Source organism: Geospiza fortis, unplaced genomic scaffold, assembly GCF_000277835.1.
Source record: "Geospiza fortis unplaced genomic scaffold, GeoFor_1.0 scaffold443, whole genome shotgun sequence".
NCBI classification, from domain to species: domain Eukaryota; kingdom Metazoa; phylum Chordata; class Aves; order Passeriformes; family Thraupidae; genus Geospiza; species Geospiza fortis.
Genome location: NW_005054335.1, coordinates 1,634,416 through 1,654,941, shown reverse-complemented (window position 1 = coordinate 1,654,941; position 20,526 = coordinate 1,634,416). Strand labels below are relative to the sequence as shown.

The 20,526-nt window shown below is 40.7% G+C and overlaps 1 protein-coding gene across 1 annotated transcript in view; it reads left to right on the top strand.

Moving 5' to 3' along the window:
- Positions 1-15,017, top strand: part of RAB3C (RAB3C, member RAS oncogene family) — a 120,062-nt gene extending 105,045 nt beyond the window's left edge. The window contains exon 4 of the mRNA XM_005421978.2: positions 6,873-15,017. Within this exon, the coding sequence (XP_005422035.1) occupies positions 6,873-7,060 (188 nt within the window). The 3' untranslated portion in view covers positions 7,061-15,017. The remainder of the gene's footprint in view (positions 1-6,872) is intronic.
- The last annotated feature ends 5,509 nt before the right edge of the window (positions 15,018-20,526 follow it).

The window sequence follows — 20,526 nt, the reverse complement described above, 5'->3', positions numbered from 1 at the left end:
GAGGGACGGAGGGACAGCAAAGGGATGTGCTGGGTCCGGGGGCGTTTGGGAGCTGCTTTGGCTTTGCCTGCCCAGGAAAGGGGCTGCTGCAGGTACCACCTATGGCCTGCCAGCCTCCACTCCAGGAACCCCGACATGTCCCCGTGTGGGTGATGGGCTCCCATGTCACCTGTTCCAGAGCTGTCCTGTGTCCCCTAACACACATGTGCTCAGATGGAGGCACCCTCCTCCTTCTTCTCCTTCTCCTTCTCCTTCTCCTTCTCCTTCTCCTTCTCCTTCTCCTTCTCCTTCTCCTTCCCCCTCTTCTTCTTCTTCTTCTTCTTCTTCTTCTTCTTCTTCCTTATTTTTTTCTTTATTTTTCTCTTATTTCTACTTCATTTTTTTCTCTCTCTCCTCCTCTTGATTCCCAGTGCTTTGACAACGATTTCTAACAAAAGCAAGAACAAAAATTCTTCCTCCAAACAGAATCATCCTCCCCTGACTAGTTTTCATTTTGTTCTTGGCTCATATATTTGTGTAGGTAATGGTTTTGCCAGGGAGACAACAGAGACAGGGTTGAGTTGTGAATACACATCTTCAAATTAAACCATTTAGCATGCCAGTAAGCCTGAAAGGGGGGCATTTGTCAGTGTTGGTGTCAGGTCCTACAGAGTGTGCAATTGTGGTGGTCAGACCCAGCCTGCAAGAGCAGACCTGCTGCTGAGATGGAACAGGAACAGGAATGGGAATGGTTTCTGAATCCTTCCAGGGCTGGGGCACAAGGCAGCAGCTCCCCAGCATCAGGACTGGGGTGCACCTTCACTGGCCAGGGGTAGGAGTCCTGGGGGGAGGCACATGCCTTAGGCATCTGTGGGCATGCTGTGTGTACCAGGCAGCTGTGAGTTTAGGCACTGAACTGAAGAGGCATTTTTAGTGCTGTAATTTTGGCATGTAAATCAGGAACCAAGTGGGAACTGACACCTCAGCACACACAGTTTGCTAGAACAGCAAGTTCTGTTTTGCCTCTGTGGCTGACTGGAGGCTGTGGTGCACAAGGCAGGGTCACCCACAGCTTAGAGAGCACAGACATATGGCTGCCTCTAAATTTGCATTAACAATGAAAATTATTGGGTTGTGCTGCAATATGCTGGTTCAAACTTCCATCCTGCACTGTTTTTTTAGCTTTTTTTTAATGGGCAAATGTTAGTTCCAGGGGAAAGAGACAGACTGACAGCACTGACAAATACCAGTCTTCTGTTTAGCTACAACACAGACAGGGTATTGGCAGAGCAATTACAGGCTCCTGTCCCCAGGATGTTCTTTTACTGAGAGGAAAGCCAACCTGCCTTTGCTTTCACATACTGGGAGCTGCATTACAGCAAAGTTATTTAATAACAATGAGGAGCAAGGGTTGCTCAGCCCATGTCTCCTGTAAACACGCACCCAAAAAAAATCTTTGCCGGAAATCTAATTTATTGCCCAAATGCACTCATTTAAAAGGTATCTAGAAACGACAATCAAAATCAATACAACTGGAATTTATATGAAACCTTCTGTTCTGAAAGACCGGAAAATGAGATGCTAGCTAGAGCATGACCAGTAGCAGCCCCTTGGGTCTGCCCATTCTACCACAGCTGGCAGTCCGCCTTTAGCTTTTTTGTTGTTAATAAATTCAGCCATCCTAAAGACTGGATAAATACCTTAGCATTTCTGATAATAATGTTTATCTTCCTTTTAATTCTCTATCTTGAATGGTGATAGAGCACTGCTCTTCACTGAGATAATATTAGCAGCCTGTTGTTCTGAGGCTTAATGTTGTTTTAATAATTTTCTGATCGTAGTCCAGCACTTGGGCTTGTTAGGACAGCAGAGATACCATCCTATTGATCTAAAGAGCAAAGCACAGCAAACCAGAACTGCTGCTATAACCAGATAGTTGCTGATGTAGGAGATAGTTTGAGGAACAGCAGTGGTCTCCAGCTACTTTCAGCCCAGCTTCCTAGGAGAGATGACCTTTCAGTCATGCCATGTGTATCCTTTCTCTCTTTGACTAAAATATATTGACAGTTCTGAGGAAGTGGACGTCTGAGCAGAGGAGAAAGGTCTTGCAATTGCCTTGACTGACAGCCTGTAATGTGAATGCAAAACTTGTTAGATACTATTCATAGCAGCAAGAAGGTAAGTGCCTGCCAGTGCATGCTCAGAACTACCTACAGGATGCAATTTTAAGAAGATAAGGCCTTATTAACACCTCTCTTTTATATACATTGATATTGTTAAATTATGAATTCCTGTGACTTCCTGAAGGTTGCCTTTTATGCCCTACTCTTACAAAGGGAGCAGCTTCCTGCAGCCATTTCTTGCTCTGATGCTGCTGTCTCCTACTACTGCTCGCAATTCTGGATTGAACAAGACACTGGCAAAAGCAGCCCTAAGGACCACAGCTCAAGCTTGTCTTCATGAAAATTTAGAAGGATAGTTAGTGAGGGAACATACCCTTGTGGACATCTGTAAAATGTAACATATGGGGTGATAAATTAAATTGTCTTTATTGTAGAAAAACACTCTGAAACCAAAATGCCTCCTGATCAACATCAGCCTAGATCTTGTCTGTATTGTCTGTGGAAATGTTCTTAAAGTTTGCTGTCTAGCCTGTGCTCTTGATGTCATGTTTTCTCAGGAAGATGAGAGGGTGCAGAATGTTCTTCTCTTTGCATATGACTGTGCTTTCTGGGCTTTTTTTCCTTTCCTATGTTTTGAAAGCAGACATAAACAAGTGTCAATGAGCAGTTATGAAGGAGCCTCTATAGAGCCAGCACACATGTGAGGCAGAGAGGGTACAAAGTCAGTAATTCTGGCTGTGTGCATGATTCAGGAAAGCCATCTAAATGCTCTGTGCATGTTGTAGATCACCAGGTGAACAACAGAACCGTGCCAGTGCCCTGTCTAGCTCTGCTGCTGCAGTGCTCTGTAGGGGCTGCCAAGAGCTCGCCAGCCTTCTTTGAGTCAGTAATAAGGAAAGAGGGAATCAGCAAAGAAAAACAGAATTAACAGAATTAATTAACAGAATTAAACACAAAATATCATATTCCATGTTCCACACACTTTGTACATATGTTCAGGCAACACTTGGGTGTGTTGGGTTTTCTGAGTTTCAGCTCTGTTCTGCCTGACCTATCCACTTACCTCTTGGGCTTGTCATGTCTTTGCAATAATCTCCTCTGCCTGGCCTCATCCACATCAGCAGTACAGATCATCACAGGTGGTGGGAACATGGTGTTCTTTGAGCTCTGCTTCCCTGGGCAGCACCAGATAGCTGCCTCGCTTCATACTTATGCCCCATAGAAAATATTTTATCTCAATTAATAATGAGCAGTGGAAAAAAAAACTGAAAAAAGTATTAAAAGTCATAGAATTTAGGCTGTCCATCCCAGGGATTTATGAAGCTTAGGGTGTTTAAGAGCCATTAGTAAAATAGTTGCAAGATGAGTCAGTAGAGAAGGAGGTGCCATGGGGAAAAAAGATCTGCAAAATATTCCATAAGAAAATGAAAACAAAGAGAGTTCTAGCCCTGATTCCAAGAACAATCTGCTAGGAAAAATTCTGTATGGCTCCTTGAAACTGTTCCACAGGCAGGGTTTTGGTTAAACAAAAGAACCAACCTGATTGGTTGGGGGATCTTGCACAAGGTAGTGCTCCCATGAGAAATTGAATCCCTTGCCCAGGACAATCAGTTGCTGTTTTGAGTGCCTGCAGGAGCCACTCTTGCAAGGGTCTTTGTAATGGTGTCTTTGGCTGCATCAGAGAGATTCTGAACTCATGCTGAATTTCTGTAATCCAGCTGGTCTCCTACTTGCTCAGTACAAACCACGATGCTTTGACAGTGATTACCAGAAACTGCACAAAGATTTTCTTAACTGTCTTAGTTAAGAAAAAGACTCTTTTGTGTTACCATTTCTGCACCTGTGAGAACAGTGTCTTACCTATGTGCAGCTGCATCTGTTTTACAGCAGGAACTGCCTGGAAGGAGCTCACATGTATGCCCCATTCTGTTCTTGGGAAGATGGATGTTTATTTGCACATTCAAGCATATAAAAAGCACCTATCATAGGTCTATACACAGAAGGAGCTCTTTGGGCTAATTTCCCAGACTGTTCAAAATTCCCACCTAACAGTTCCAGTAAAAAATATAGCATTAGTTTTATTGTGGAGAGGGTGCTCTACCACTTTCTCTGTCCATTGCTTCATCTATGCAGCAAAGCCTAGCTCAGCAGGTCCAGGCAATTAATGTCCAAATTGATGGAATACCCTCATAGCCTGATATGCAACTACATCACTGCTATGACTGCAATTTCCTTCTTATATTGAAATCATATCTGAAATTCCATAGAAAACTCCAGAGTATTTTATTTGAATCAATTATTTTGTGCTTGACACACTGTAATCCTCCATTTAATCTGGAGAATGGGTGCCTTGTAGATTTCGCATGATGTTCTCGTGCAAAACATCCTCACCAAGATAGTGGGCCTCTTTTCTTGATCTGTCTAGATTTCTTACCTAGATATGATATCTGCTATTTCATTATCATCTGATGTGCTCATTATTCCACCTTTATAGCTGTAAAAACTGCTCCCCTCCTAAATGTTCTTTAGATTCAGTGTTCTTCCTATCATCTCCCAAGCTTTGGTGCACCATTCCCCCATTGTTACTCAACCCTTCTGCCCTATGATTCTGCTTGCTCCTCTGTGGAACAGCTGCTCTCTTCCTCCTTCCTGTGGAGAAGACACTAGGAGCTGTGGAAAATTCTTGATTGCATTGCTGGGCTGGGGCTGCATCTGGGTTTCAACACAGCATACTGAAATTGTGGAGGATCTTCCTTTCTCCAAGCAGCTCCCAAATGATCTGAACAGCTTTCTCCTGCATGGAGCTCTGCAGGAGGGCCAAAGCCACCAGCAAGTGATGCTACACTGTCTTTCCTAATTTTCCTTCTAGTTTAGAACAAAGGAAATGTGCAAGCAAAGCTAAACTAAAGCAGCATCTTATAGATTAAAACTATATCCTTGTATGTAATTTTTGTAGAAGGTCTTTTATTATTCACAGTTTTCCTGCTTTGCAGAGAAATGTGGAATGGAAAACTTTTTATGGCAATGTATTGTCATACTGGTGAGCTTACACTTCCACTTCTTCCTGACAATAACAGAAGTCATATGACCAAATAAATCCCTGTACAATATTTGTAGCTCTTTTTATCTAATCTCCCTATGAACATAACTTTTGCCAGTGCTTAGCTTCTATGCATTTAAACATTTTAGTGCTTTGTGACACTTCAGTACAGCACCTTACATAAATCAAAAATACAAAAAAAATTCAGAGCAGAGTTGAGTTTGTACATTGTTTATGACTTCTTGCTGGGTTATCATGTCAAGCTAAATATAATTATCTGCAGTAATTCTAGGGTAGAACTCAAATTGCAAAAGCTGCATAGACAATGGTTATAGGACTGAATGTGTAGATTAGATTCTGTTTAGATGGCATACTGAATACATAATACTAATGTGACCAAAGTATTTGCATTTAAATTTCATGTGGCCTTTCAGAACAGAATAAAACAAAACATTCAAAAAATCAAACCAAACCACCAGACCCACAAAGATTTGTTTTCTGTCCTTCTGCCAGGAATTTCAAGTAATTGAAATTTTCTGTCAGGGATTTTTCTCATGCTTAAAGATGATGGTAATTGCACATTAATATTCAGATTTAATCAGAAGGAATCACAATAGTTATGCAAAGGGTAAGGCAGACTGTCCAAAGGCTTCTGTAAAGCTACCAGTGAATCAGATGTTTTGTAAATAAAATGTTGAACCCATAGGTAGTGGAAAGACAGGAATAGAAGAAAGTTCTGAATTATCAGGGAATGGGTGAACAATGTCTTAATTTGGGAAAAATGTGGGAAAAGTCCTAGAAAACAATAAATTAAAGAACACAAATGCTTTGCAAAGGAAACAAGCATGCTGGAAGACCCAGCTCTGGCAGAAGCTTTCTAGGTTGCAGGCTGACTGCCAAGCTGCAAACCTGGCCTAGATGAATGAGACACATGTGGGAGGTGAGATGTGGTACAAATGGAGGCAGAGAGGAGAACTTAGGAAAACTGTCTCTGGAGGGCTTAGAACAGCTGTCTTCACTCTACAAAAACTTCCAGTGCCCCTTAAGGGCTAAGGATAGCTATGGTTTTTGCCTTTGGGCTATTCATTGGGAATGAATAGATAAAAACTCCTTCTGCACAAATTAAGATGTTTTCCTCCTTACACACATTTATGTTACTTGGGGTTTTTTTTTGTTTTTTATTAGTTCTGTTTCTGGAATTGGGAATCCCTTTGATCCCATGTTTTCATATCTAACTTTAGTAACTGTCAAATTGCAAAAGTCTTTTCTTGTCTTGCTTGGTTTTTTACCTGTACTTTTGCAAGCATTATTTTATTTTTTGCCACCACCTCAATAACACAATGGAAATAGTTCTTTCCAACTGAAACATGCTTAGAGGAACATAATAGTTAGAGGTGGAGCAGCAGATTACTTTTTCCCAATGACTGTACATACAGGGCTTTCCTAAAATAATTCTCTGAAACAAGTATTAAGTTTTAGATTAAAATGTGTTAAGTAGAATTTTTTCTAAGGGAATATATTTGGAGTGGTCCTGACTTCATCCAGCCTTGTATAAAGCCAGTAGCACTAGTGTACTTACTCTGGTTGTGTTTCAATTTTAACTGCTCTTCTTTCATATGTGCGCTCTCATGAGTTTCCTTTCTGAGTGTCTCTTGCTCAAGAGAAGTTTGTATGTTTATTGGAGATACCAAAACATGCCTAGAACATAAACATGTTCTTTATTTTCTTAGGATTTGAATTTTTTGAAACAAGTGCCAAGGAAAACATTAATGTCAAGCAGACGTTTGAGCGACTTGTGGATATCATCTGTGACAAAATGTCAGAAAGTCTGGAGACGAATCCCACCATTGCTGCCAGCAACCAGAACACACAGCTGAAGGACACCCCTCCTCCACAGCAGCCCAACTGCAGCTGCTAATGCAGCTATCAGCAAAGGCAGCTCCAGTGTGTTCTATTGCCAACAGAGTATTTATGAATGGTCTATATGCCTTTATTTATACTGTCTTATTAATTTCTTTTGGAGAACAGTCTTGTTTTACATCAGCTGTTTCGATATGCATATGGGGATGGAGCAGTTTTTAGTCTAAAAGGATGATCCATATATTAGAACCTGGCTTTTGCATGCAGGGTGCATATTAATTTATCTTTTCTTTTTACTATTTTGTGTCACACTTCAGCTGGTGCCATGTCCTCAGACCATGTTTGCCTATAGTTGTCTCTCACTTCATTGGTTTCAAGTTACATAGTTGAATTTTTAGGGTAGTGGTCAGGGTGTTTTGACTTAGCTTCCTGATGCCACTTGTATATTTTCCTGATTGAAAATGAATTTAGAAGTATTCCTGTAGTGAGCAAATCCCTCCTTCTACCAGATCACTTGTACAAGGGACACTTCCTGAGCACCTTGCCTTGTAAAATCCACACTCACTATGTTACACATCCTGGCTGACTGAAAACTGCAGAAATCAGAAGTTCGGTCCTGGGCCCAAAGCCATCAAAATTCCCAACTCTTCATCAACAATTTCCAACTGGATGTGGATATTCAGTCCAGAGACTCAGAAATATTAGGTACTTCATCCTGTTTAGACAGCTAGTGTATTTGCTTTTACATAGGAGCTGCATGCCTAGCTAATAATCTTCTGAAACTAGAATTAATTTCTCATTCCATCATTATGGAAATCCCAGTCTTACCTACCCCTGTAGTAGAAGGCTATTTAGCTCTTTCCATGTCTGCCTGCATGAGACATTAACAATACAGTCCTATATTATGTCTGACAGAGCCAAATCCATTGTGTTTGGTTGTTCATAGCCAAAAGCTGCCTTGTCACATTGCTGTCAAGCCTGCATGCTTCAATTTTCAGAAATTTCATCTCCCATTCAGTCACTGAGACAGCTACAACCACAATGGCTATAAATGTCTCTATTTTACTCAGACCTATTGCAGAAATGCTGATGGTGTCAGTGAACTGAAGTTTGACCTGATTTTTTTTTCCTTTTTCTTTTGGCAGGAGAATTAGGATTTTTAAAACTTTAGGAATAATAAAAAATTGTCAACATTTCTAATCTTAGGCTGAATACATTGAAGAGATCAGCAAAAAACTGTGAAGGTAGCAGAATAAAGTACACAAATTCTTTTATGGTAAAGTGTTAAAATAGTTATATTTTACAGTTTTTACTCCTCTAGTAATTGGTGGAAGTTTCTTACATCTGTGTCCTGAAGTACTTTGTAAAACTACTTTACTTACATCATAGTGACCTTTTTTAACTAAGCAGCATAACTGAAGAAGCCCTGATTATTTTGTTTTTCCAATTAGACAGAATTTAAGATAAGGCTGATATTTTTAAACTGTCAGCAATGGGAAAAATCTGAAAAATAAAATAAAAGGAAGTAACACATAGTACACTGAATAACTCACAACTGCAAAGAAATCCTTCTTTACAGTTTATGTTTTTTGAAGGTAACTTATGTAACTCCTGATACATAACTCACTAGGATACATACACACTAAGAGAAAATGGCCACTTTAAAAAATTTTATTAAATAATCTAAATACACTTTGACACAATAAAAGTTACTTCCAAACAAGGCATTTAGACATATGTAAAAAGGACATGCCAGGAGGGTTCTACCTGGGCTGCCTAACTTAAATTAATCAATGCCGTCTTCAGTCTGGGTTTTTAAACCATGTCTGTCCTGTTAGCTAGTTTATTTAGGCAGTTTTCCCCCTAGTAGACATGGAGACTGATTTACCTCCGTGAAGAGAAAGCACCTTCCTTTTTAGAGTGGCAGACCAGCCAGGTGGAAGAGGTATGCGCTGTGCAAACAATGATTCTTTCTCTCTCTAGGGTGCTTTTTTTTCCCTCCCCCATTTAAGACAGCATGTTGCTAAGTGTGCTGAGAGAGTTTCCCTGGTACATTTTTGCACCCTAGGTGCCAGCTGATTGGAAAAAACAAAAGCAGTACAAAGTTGATCAAGCTTCATTTGAGATGGCTGCTGGGCAGTTTTCCGTGTGTTTCTTGTTATGTCAGTGACTCCTGCCCGAGAAGGAGCAGGAAAGCCGTGAGACAGAATTCAGCTTCTGCTCTCAAGTTATTTAGATGAGTCTTAGGTTGTATTATTAGTCTGAAACATCTCAGGTGAGCAGGAGAGAGACATAATCAAGTTGTCAAGGATTTTGGCCATATCCTGAATCATGCAGCTTGGCAAGAATTGCAAGTATTCTTCTAGCTTTGCTCTGAGATGTTGTCATCTCCTGTGCACAGTGCAATCAGGAAAAAAGACTTCAAGGTGTCCCTTGCTGCAGTCACACTTTGCTTGTATCCATTGCAATGAATTTAGACCCTTCCTGCCTGGCTATGATCGTTTAGACTTGGTGGTAGAAATACATTATTAGCATATATCTTTTCAAACAAATTGAGTGATAGATTAAAAGTTCTGTACATAAATGGGATTAATTAATTGCTTTTCATTTTGCATCAGGAGTCTGGGTAGAAGAGTAACAGCAAAATCTAAGGAGAACCCCTGCTTCAAGTTTCTGAGGCAACTAACCTGCTAGGCCTCCACATATATTTGGCCTTCTGCATGAGATGGGGTGGCTGAGGGAAGCAGCTGTCAGTGTAGTGTTGTTCCTTAGAGTGCTAAAGTATGTTAAAAGAAAAAAGCTTATCTGAAATACAGCAGCAGAGAATGAGTCTGTACCTAAAACCTCTTCCAAACTTGGCACTAACACTCAGACATTGTCATGGAGTTGAGTCAGATTAATTTTTAAAATGTTCAAATAAAATACTTGGAGTTTTTCAAGATGAGACTTAAACCCTGGGAAAACCACTCAGCCCTCTCAGCTGACACTATTTTGAGTAGAAGTTTGGAAAGGGTGACCTGTTGTGGTCCCATCAAAACAAATTTATCCTATCATGGCTTTCTCTGAAATTGAAAATGTGTGAAAGTTCAAGCAGGCTTTTTCTTTCCAAACTGGGTTACCTGCTGTGGGAAAAAGTAGGTTTTGATTTTCCATCACAGGCTGGCTTTTGCAGTCACATGCTTCACAGCAATATTGAGTTTTCTTCTATAAAGTTGGTCACATTTAGATCATAAGCATCATGATCTCAGTACCTTTCTCGATTAGAACTTACCTTTTGTAGAGAAACAGTAAAGACAGAAAAGCTTTTGAGAAGTAACTTACCATGCCTTCCTCAAATATTCCAAGAATTCTGAGGGGACTAGCAATGTTAGAATTTTCACTCTATGTAAAATTATCCCTTGGCCTCCTATGGGATAGAATATCCAACAGCAGCCTGTGTCAATCTGGTTCAGCTCCTCTTGACTTACAGGATAGAACTGCAATTTTCTTAAATCCAGGTAGGCTGAACATTTTTTAAGAACCTGTTGCAACTTGATCAAGGGCCTAAATTTAAACTATCAACGCTTTGTTCTTCACCTATATCACGTACCAGGCTACAAAGCACTATATTTTGTGATGGAAGAAGGGAGGGCTCAGATGGAAACTGGGATAGCAGGAACAAAACTACTTTCAGCCTCATCACAAGTGAAAAAGTGAAAAAGTTCTTTCACACCTTGCATTAACTTGTTGTACTTTCAACATAGAAATAAGACTGAATGTCACAGCAAATCATTGGTCCAGCCATAGATACCCCCTTCAGCAGAGATTTATCCACTTGGTGAGATGCAGCAGTTAATACACAGAGTATTTTAAATCTGAGAGATGAGATGCCTTTGGGCAGAGAATCCTGAGCTACATAGTGCCAGCTGAAGCTGAACTAATACTATACAATCCTTTTTCTGAGTTATGATCTAGACTAAAGCTTATAGCAGCAGGCTAATCCTGTGCATGGGCCATGCACCAGCCTTATCATGCTCTGACAATGTGCTGCTTTCTGCACCTTCAAGATACTGGTCAGAAAATCCCTCGGGAGCACCCAGGAACATGGGGATTGTCTGGTTCCTGCGGTGCCTCGGGCAGCAACCTGACGAACAGCTAGCCAGCCCTGCTGGGTTCAACATTCAGATGCATGTTTTTGATTCTTTTAAGAGTTCATGTTCACAAGTTACAAGTGCAACTGACTTAATACTGTGTCTGTTATTTTTGTGTGGTGGTGGTGAGTTTATTTAGACTTGTTCATTTGGTGTTTTAAATAAATGTGAACTAGCCTAATTTTCTATCAGAAAATACTCTTTCTCTCTGAACAGCTGTGTAAGTGACTCTAAGCTGGAATTGTTTGTTCCTTTGTGCTTATACTTAATGCAACACCTAGAGAAATTACCTGAGCAACTACATCTATGTGGCCTTTTCCAGAGCACTAGTTTGAAAGATTAAATTTTCTCCCCAGTCTGCTCAGCTCAGCTGTACCACCTGCATCTTCTTTATTTCCGAAATGAAGTGTTATTTCAGGATGCACAAAATTTGCTGGAGTTTGATCCTAACTTTGAGAATGCATTAAATTTGCCATTTTTATGGGGGGGAAAAAAAGTAGCAAAAATTCTACATTTGGTGGTTGTGCATTTGTTTCTTTGGAGCAGACAAATGATGTTGCAATTGCATTCCAAGAGAAACCCCCTTACAAACTCCACCGCTCCCAAGCTACTGTTTTCTATATTTTTTTTAGAGAAGTAAGTTTTATTATTTACATTTTTACAGGCATCACTAGATTTCAGTTCTGATGACAACCTGATTCCTCCTTGGCCTGTTTCATACAGACTCACAATGTATAAGCCTAGTTCTTTAGCATGACAGATTTAGCAATGTGGCACCATGAGTTTGAAGCCTCATAGAGATATCCTCAGGGGGTTTAGCAACATATCTTCACTTATACCAACAGGGAAATAAGTTCTTGTTATTTGCACCATTGATCCATACATTCTGACTCCAGATTCTCCAAGGTTGATCACTTTTCCAGTCTCATTTGAAAAGGCAACATATTTCAATTATTCAAATGAACTCTACCAGTTTTATTTAGGGGTAAATGTAGTTCACCTTTGCAAATTAAGCTTTTTTTTTCCCTTTTGCTTATCCATGGGTGTTCAGTGAAGCAGAATTTGTGACTACACACATATTATATGCACATATATACAGTAGTGCATCTTTGATACTCATTCATTTCCCACTGTTACTTGTTTATATTCAGTGCCACTTTTCCCAAATTTATCCTTAAATTGTCATTACTGCTGGAAATCAAATGTGTTACATTTGAAGACCAGAAGTTTATTAACCATGGTTCCAGCAGAGGCAGATGGCTTGTCATTTGTACAATAAGGTACTTGGTATCTGATCTGGGGGGAAGCAAAAGTCCTGATTTCCCATAATTTCAGATTCACCTGTAACACACAAAAGTGAAGGTGAGATAGACATTCTTTACCACTTCTGGTGATAAATCTCCTCAAGTAATTCTGACATGTACCTGCAACTAGTGATATATGAAATGTTTGTGCTGTAACTCCTGTTTGGTATTTTGTCAGTAATGTCAGATGTGTTGTGACTCTGTTGGACCGTCACAATGTGTAACTTATATACTAGCATTTGTGTATTTCAAATGTCTTACATGTTGCATGAAAAAAATGTTATAAAAATAGATATTTTTTCTATTTTTGAATACCTCAAAACTGAGGAATCATGGGCCAATAAGTGCAATATTTAATTATTTACTCAGTGTATATAAACTTGTGTGAAAGGGAGAAGCATCAGGTATGTGTGATAAGCTGTTGATGATGCCTGTGTGGCTTAAGATTTCTAGTAAATGTACACGTCTTGTAGAAATATTATATAGTAAACACTTTACCAGTGTAGTGTAAGAATATTCTTACGTAACTTCAGCTATTTTTCATATATGAGACTATGGTTAAAGATATTTGTATGTTTACTGCAAGTGCATGTCAATTTTACTTTTAGAGTTCTGAGTGTCCTTTTTTGAGAATTGTCATGTTACACCAACACTAGTGGGACAGGCCTTCCATCAGAAAATGCTTTAAACCATTTATAAACTGTCTGCCTATATTTTTTAAAGCATGTTCTCTAGAAGCATTAAGAGAACCTGTTAGGGCTCAGCATTTATGGTGAGCTAATTATTTATTCTTAAAGAGTTACATGCTCTGTCTGCCTGTATTACATAATATCATGTGGACATGTTTTCTTTAATCTGATACAGTTAACTCATAATACTTACCTGAAATAATAAATAGGAGTACCCAATATTCTTGCAGATGACTTGTCAGACTTTGGTTGGTGCCCCAGTTTAGCATGTTTGCAAACAGCTTCAAGGTCACAGTCAATAGCATAGCAGAGTGGAAGGTGACCTTAATTGGTCAGTTTTGACAATTAAGTTTCTTAACTTCTCTAGATACTAAAGATGGAAGATACCTCCTTAAAGATACTGACCCACATTCTTTGCTGCATTTTTACATGGCCTTCAAAGTTCGGCATTTCCAGTATTAGGAATAAAGCTAAGGTACAAATGGAAACAAAATGCAGGTCAGAATCTGACCATGAAACTAAAAGGGGACATCCAATAATTTATTTATTCCTACTTACTTACATAATTCTGATGGCTTTCTAAGAACATGAGCAAGGCCATCAGTACTCAGCAGCACCCTTGGGTACATTTGGGACCTTAAACCCTGAATCACTGATCTGTCATGGATTCCCAGCTGTGCCCATAGAGCCTACAGAAAAGCTCATTCTGTTAATTTTTGCTAAATCTCCAGCTTCAAAGGCATGTGTCATCTGCATTGGGAATTTACTAAACAGAGACAGGCCACTGAGTCTGGGCCATGGGGAAGAATTGGGGAATTGGTTTTGCCAGACAATTTTCCTAAAAAAACCATATATTCATTAGTACCATGCTAAAAGGTACAGAAGTAGATTTTAAATTTTATCTGATGCATTTTTGTGACAATATGTGAGGTTTAATAAATTATGGTTTTTTGTTCCTTTATTTTGTTTTTTTTTTTAATTTACTTGATCTGCAAAAAAATGAAATTTTAAGACCTACTGAAAACCGATATCAAGGATTTCCTTTCTGATGTCATCAAATACATTCTCTGAGAAAGCAAAGTAGCCCAATTGCATTAAGTAGCACATGACAGTACTTGCAATGACCTGAAAAGTCCTTAAAAAACTTCTTTTTACCTAATGCCATTAAAATTTCTGCAAAATTCTATACACCAAGAGTGAAATGAAAATGTATGTAGAGAGAAATTTGGGATTGCTTAGTATGAAAAGGAAATTCTTGGCATCATTGTTGCTGAACAACAAAGTAAGAGTCAGAATATGAAGTACCACTAAAATGGAAATGTACAGCCTGCTACAGGACTCCCTAAACCTTTTGTTGTTAAGTGACCTGACAGTTCAAGGGCTGGCAGATAATTTCACCTAGTTTTTTTATAATTACTCACAGGCGTGTGATTACGCAGACAAAAATAAATGCTTTCCTTGATAACATGTAGCTGTTCTGGTTCTCTCAAACCAACTTGTTTGCTGAACTGTTCTTGAGGAAAAATTGATGTGTTTAGGATACCTTTGTGAGGGGGTGAGACTCAATCTGTGCCTTCTCCCCCAACTCTTACTGCAATATAGCTACTGTGGTTTTAAAAAATATGTTAGCTGAAATGCTGCTGGGTGATAAATTTTGTGAATCTTCTCCATAAATCCATGGGAGCTCTTGTCTAAATGTTCAGTACAAGTTTTATCCACATGGAGAGTTTTAATTCTGTGCTGACGTAGCAACCATGTGTATTCCATTGGATATTCTTTTTGTATGTGACTTCTGTATACCAAGTGGATTTTCTTTGTTTAATTTTTTTTGCTGAATTTTTTTTTTCCTTTTGCAATTACAATAAATATTCAAGAGACTATATTCATGAATATCTCAGTTGTGGTGATATGGTCTTACACTCCACCCCTCTCCCTTCATTTATTTCCTTTATCTTACTAAAATTGGAAAAGAAAAACTTCAGTTTTGAATAAATGATTGACAAAGATACCGCCACATCTGCAATAATTCATTTCACTAATATCCTCTCAGTAGCACTGGTGACTGTAGCTCTTTACAAATTCCACAGAATTCACTGGGGACTTTGCCCTAATAGTCTGAAGGAGAAAGATTTGTTAGACATTTCCCTTACAAAAGCACACTACCTCTAAGCTGACCCTTTAAAATAGGGCAAAGTTTTTTCTTTTGATTTTTCACTGTCTAAACTGCTTAACAGTATATGTGCTTTTTGGACGCTGTTATTACTTGATCCTGTAATCTTAGTTCAAATGCACCATCGCAGTTGTGGTGGGCGGTTATTTCACACAAATTATGATGCATCACTGTCCAGTTTTTGCTTTTTCCAAAATTTACACACACACTTGTGCTAGCTTGAATCCTGCTGTGACCCCCGAATTTATTTTTCCTCCACATAAATCCTAATCTTCATTCAATCTGTTGATCAGGTGGCACCATCCCCTGTCCCCCCCAGTTCCTGTGATCAGGTATCTACCTATAAACTCCTTTAGCACATATCCCTTCTCACTGTTTTACTGTGTTCCTGCCAAGTCCCCCTATTTTCTCTAGTATATTTACATCTCATCTGCAAAGTATCTCATGATAATTGCTTAATTTTCTAGCAACACTGAGTGCTTCCTTGCTTGCTGTTTGTGATCCTATATCTCTAGACAAGTTTTTGCTGAAGGGTCTATTGGTGCAGCTCACTGCCCTCACATGTAGAGCACCTCTTTGCAGCATGGACTCTTGTCATCAAATCATGTCTGAGAATGAAACTCCATCATTCCTTCCGGATTTTGGCAAAGGTAGTGTCTTTTTCATCTGCCTCCCCCATTCCATTGCTCTCTGAGATTGGCCCTAATGTACTTGCTCTGTGTATTAGGGAGAGTGGAAGACAAGAAAATGAGGTGTAAGAGGAGAATAGCAGGGCAAAAACAGAAGGTTTCTGATGGATACCTTGGAATGAGAGAATTTTTAAACTGGTTTTATTTTAAACATGTTGAAACTTTTAAAGAACTAGACTAAGGGAAATCACAGATGAGTAGATGAGAACAGGGATCTACCAGAATAAAACCTCTCTCAGCAATTGGTATTTCTTGCTCAAGCAAAACATTTTCTGTCCTATTTTCAGTCAGAAGGCTGAAGACAAGTGTTTCTAACCACCAAAAAAAATGAAAAAAATAAAATGTCAAACAGGCAGAATATCCCAGTGAAGTAAGAGTGGGTGACTTAGCAATGTGATCCACCAAAACTCAAAACTGAGAAAAACAAACTCTGGCTTACACCCAAGTGAGGGGACTCAGCAAGGTAATGGAAAACTGAGGGTTAGCAGCATTTTGTATAGATCTGTGCAACTCTTGAGCTGCAAAGTGAAAAACAGAAGTGCCTTCAAAAATCTGAAGTGTCTTTCTACACCTGTGTAGCTGTTGGCACTAATGCAAGATCCTGAAGAAATTAACTGTAGGACAGATTTACAGCTTAAGTGTCTCATGTAAGAAAGGGATGTGCTTTAAACCATGGCGAGCACAGGTCATCAGCAGCAGGCACAGACTGCAGGAAGCTGGTGTGAGCTCCTGTTCTCTATGATATCCCAGCCAGAGAGTCTTCCATTGTGGCTCCTGTTCTCTATGATATCCCAGCCAGAGAGTCTTCCATTGTGGCTCTGGTTCTCTATGATATCCCAGCCAGAGAGTCTTCCATTGTGGCTCTGGTTCTCTATGATATCCCAGCCAGAGAGTCTTCCATTGTGGCTCCTGTTCTCTATGATATCCCAGCCAGAGGGTCTTCCATTGGGCCTGGACCTAATGCCCCACTGGGGTTGAAGAAGCTGGAGGTGCTGAAGGAGTGGCAGGATGAAAAGACACTCCAGCCCTGGCTAAGCCTGAGTGAAGCCAGGCAGATCTGCAACCCGCTGCAGTGCAATGGAAAATGAGACCAGAGACCATGCCACCTGTGAAAAATTGTGTGAAAGGTCCAAAGCCCACCCAAACTCCAGGTTGTTAGGAGGATAAAAAACATTGTCTTTGAGAGTTAGAAACTCAGTATTACACTCTTCACTTCCCAACAGCTGCCCCAAGGAGGCTATCTGGGGCCACCACAAGCAGCATCATGGTTTCCTGAGGAGATACAGCCTTTTCCCCATGTTCAAGCACATGTGAAGAGTGACCTTGGACTGCCAAATTATCCCCCCTATTGAGGCAGTGTAGCTAACCCAAAACAACTGTGCCAGGTGCAGACAATCAGCACGCTCACAGCAGAGCAGCCTCACTCTGGGGCCCCTACAGGGTGTTGTGAGGCCCCAGGAAGTGCATACTCTCTTGTTTCAAATCAATGCCTGTGGTTACAAAATGAGCCCGTGAATAGCTGTAGAACATCTGGGGATGTCACACAGAATAACTGCATCTAACCAGACTAGAGATTTTAAAGTGTAGATAGGGTTCCAGGAATAAAAATCTCTGCTCTGCTTTTCTGTCAAGATTTGCCCTAAGAGATATATCTTCATTTTTACTGTTTTCTTTAATACTTATCCAAGCTGGAGAAGGCTTATCCCCTGGCCCAGCCCCTGTGCAGGGCAGCAGCACAGTGCACACAGCCCAGCCAGCCCTGCCCTGCAGCCATCGGCTCAGGCAGCATCTGCTCTGTGTCTCGGGTGGAACTTGCCTTTGGGCCATCTCTTTTATTTCTGCTGGGGAACAACACCATAAATTGTGTGGAAAATAAAACCCGCTTCACACTGAAGCTTCTCTCTTCAGTAATTAACAATAGGAAGATGTTTTCTGGTGCCTTTGCTGCAGTAGGGCGCATAACCATCCACATGTCACCTGGCATAGCAGAAAAACACCAAGGTTTTACTCTGTAGCTGTCAACATGGAGCAAATCTTGCTTTGTTTCTATGCAGGATAAAAATATCTTCACTAACATTACAGACAAGCTGGTTAAATAGCTTCCTTTTGTCTTGCAGGTAGTGGGGACCATCCACCAGGTTGGAGGTACTTGGTGTTCATATCAAGTCTACAGGGGGTCACTCAACCTTGAGCACACACAGGATTTCAGATATGAAATTCTTCTTCTTCATTCCTTCATTTCTGGGGTCCCATGCCTTTGGTCAATAGTCTGGCTGCTCTCTGCTTTTATTGTATGAGTGCTTTCTGTACCATGGTATTAGGGCACATAAGTATCTGGTCCTGGGATGAACATTTCTATCAGGAAATTGTCTAATTCCTCTTCTGCATGTGACTTCCAGTTTTCTTCTACTAATTATTTTCCTGATATGTAACAATAGGGATTCCCAAATCATTACAGGAGGGATTTCTTCCTATTTCTTTAGCAGATAATATTTTCATTATCACATTTCAGAGAAAGCCAGAAAGACAATTTATTTGTCTGCCAAGCCCTCTCTCTTGCCTTACCATCTTGCCTAAAGATAGTCCATGTCAGCACAGTCCCATAATGCACAAGCCACTAACTCACAGTGGCAGTCAACTGCTAACCAAGAAAAAGGGAGAAATCACAGAACTACATTTTGGAGATGTGCTGGCAACAGGCACTGGGCTGCACTGCACTGGGCTCATTGGTGGGTTGGGTAAGAAGCCTCAGTGTCTCAGTGCTAAGAAAACAGACTCCTTGTCCTCCATTCACCACTTATATTCCAAAGAGAAACTGACCTTTTCGTGCTGGGATTCTGGGATGTGAGGTTTGTTTTTTGTTTTGTTTTTTTTTTTTTTAAATGAGACCACATGGAACAGAAGAACAGTTCATTGTACCAGGAGATCTGTGGATAAATGTTGCACTCAAACAATGTGCATACGTGAATGATGACCACGACAGACAAACCACAGAGAAAAGGAGCTGGGCCTGGATGGTTTTGGTGACCACAGATACCATGCAAAGCTACTTCCAAATATGAGCAATGGAAACTATGATTTTGTGGACAGACACATTTCTGGCTGTCTATTTGCCTTCAGCCACCCTTCATGATCCAGACATGAGGTTTCTGAGTACTGCGTTTTCTCAAAGGTGCTGCTTCAATGCAGCAGTGGGGAATCACACAGCTAATGGTCACATAAGCTAATGGTCACACAGCTAATGGTCATACTAAAAGCAGGCATGGGGAAAAGGAAAAAGAAGAGTGCATCTGCAAGAGTTTAAAAAAGTCTTGGTATAAAGGAAATACTCTTCAAGAGTAGGAATAAAGTTAGTAAATCAACAATGACCTAGTCCTTTTGTCCATTTTAGTGGTCCAAGGATTTTTGGCTGCTCAGAGCCCTGACACAGCGCTTCATAAATCTTGCTGTGGGTCCTACACCCTTGGCTATACATACCTAGGTACAGAGATCCCAGGGGGTGGTCAATAGAATTTGCTGCTGGAGCTTCACTCTGCTGTGATCCAGTCCAGTAGTCCACTGCTGTGATCCATGGCCAGTTTTTAACCTAGCTGTGTTATTTCAGCATAACTTTGAACTGCCTGGTAATGATATGCTCATTAAAAAAAAATCTTGCTTTCCTTCCCTCTTTTTCCTTTTCTTTGCATTGAAATGAAAATCAGATGCCAGAAATAACTTTTAACTCAACATCTTTTCTGATCTCACAGCAAGAACCTTCCTTTTTGTTATTCTAACACACCGTATAGATGCTACAGTCTAAAATCTTCCCCAGCTGCCTTCCAGTTCCCTTTCCCTCTGCCCTTGGGAAGGAGAGGTGGGTGCCTCTCTTTGCAGCCCGTCATTGCATCCCACAGCCCTCTAATGTGAGTGTGCTGCCAGCGCACTGTGCTGTGCAGTGCAGCTGCTCCCCACCACCTGGCAGGGACCCGTCCTGTCCCTGTCACCTGCTACACAGCAGAGTATTTGGCCCTGGGAGCAATCTTTTGTCATTTCAGCTTTCAAGGGAAGTAATTTCAGTTTTTAAGCCACTCACTCAACCCCAGGCTGCTGCTCAGCCTGGTAAACAGATTGAGCTACCTACCCCATCTTGTGAATCCACTTTTACCACTTCCTTTATCTCTGCAGTTCCTTTAGAACTAACCCTGGCTGGATTTTCTGCCTGTACATTAACCTATCCATTCCCTGCAAGACACAGGGCAAGCAGGCAGGAAACACAGCCTGTTGGTATAAGAGGGGTTGATCCCTAAGAGCTGCTCTCCTAACCAGGACAAGAACTAAAGCGAGGACTCAGAGAGCCTGCAGTGCACACTGCTGCACTGTGCACAGTCACTCTGTCTTCCTGACCCCTGGTGACAGCAGCTGGACATGAGCCAGGCTGTGCCCAGGTGCCCAAGAAGGCCAGTGGCATCCTGGCCTGGATCAGCCATGGTGTGGCCAGCAGGGCCAGGGCAGGGATTGTCCCCCTGTGCTGGGCACTGCTGAGGCCACACCTGCAGTGCTGTG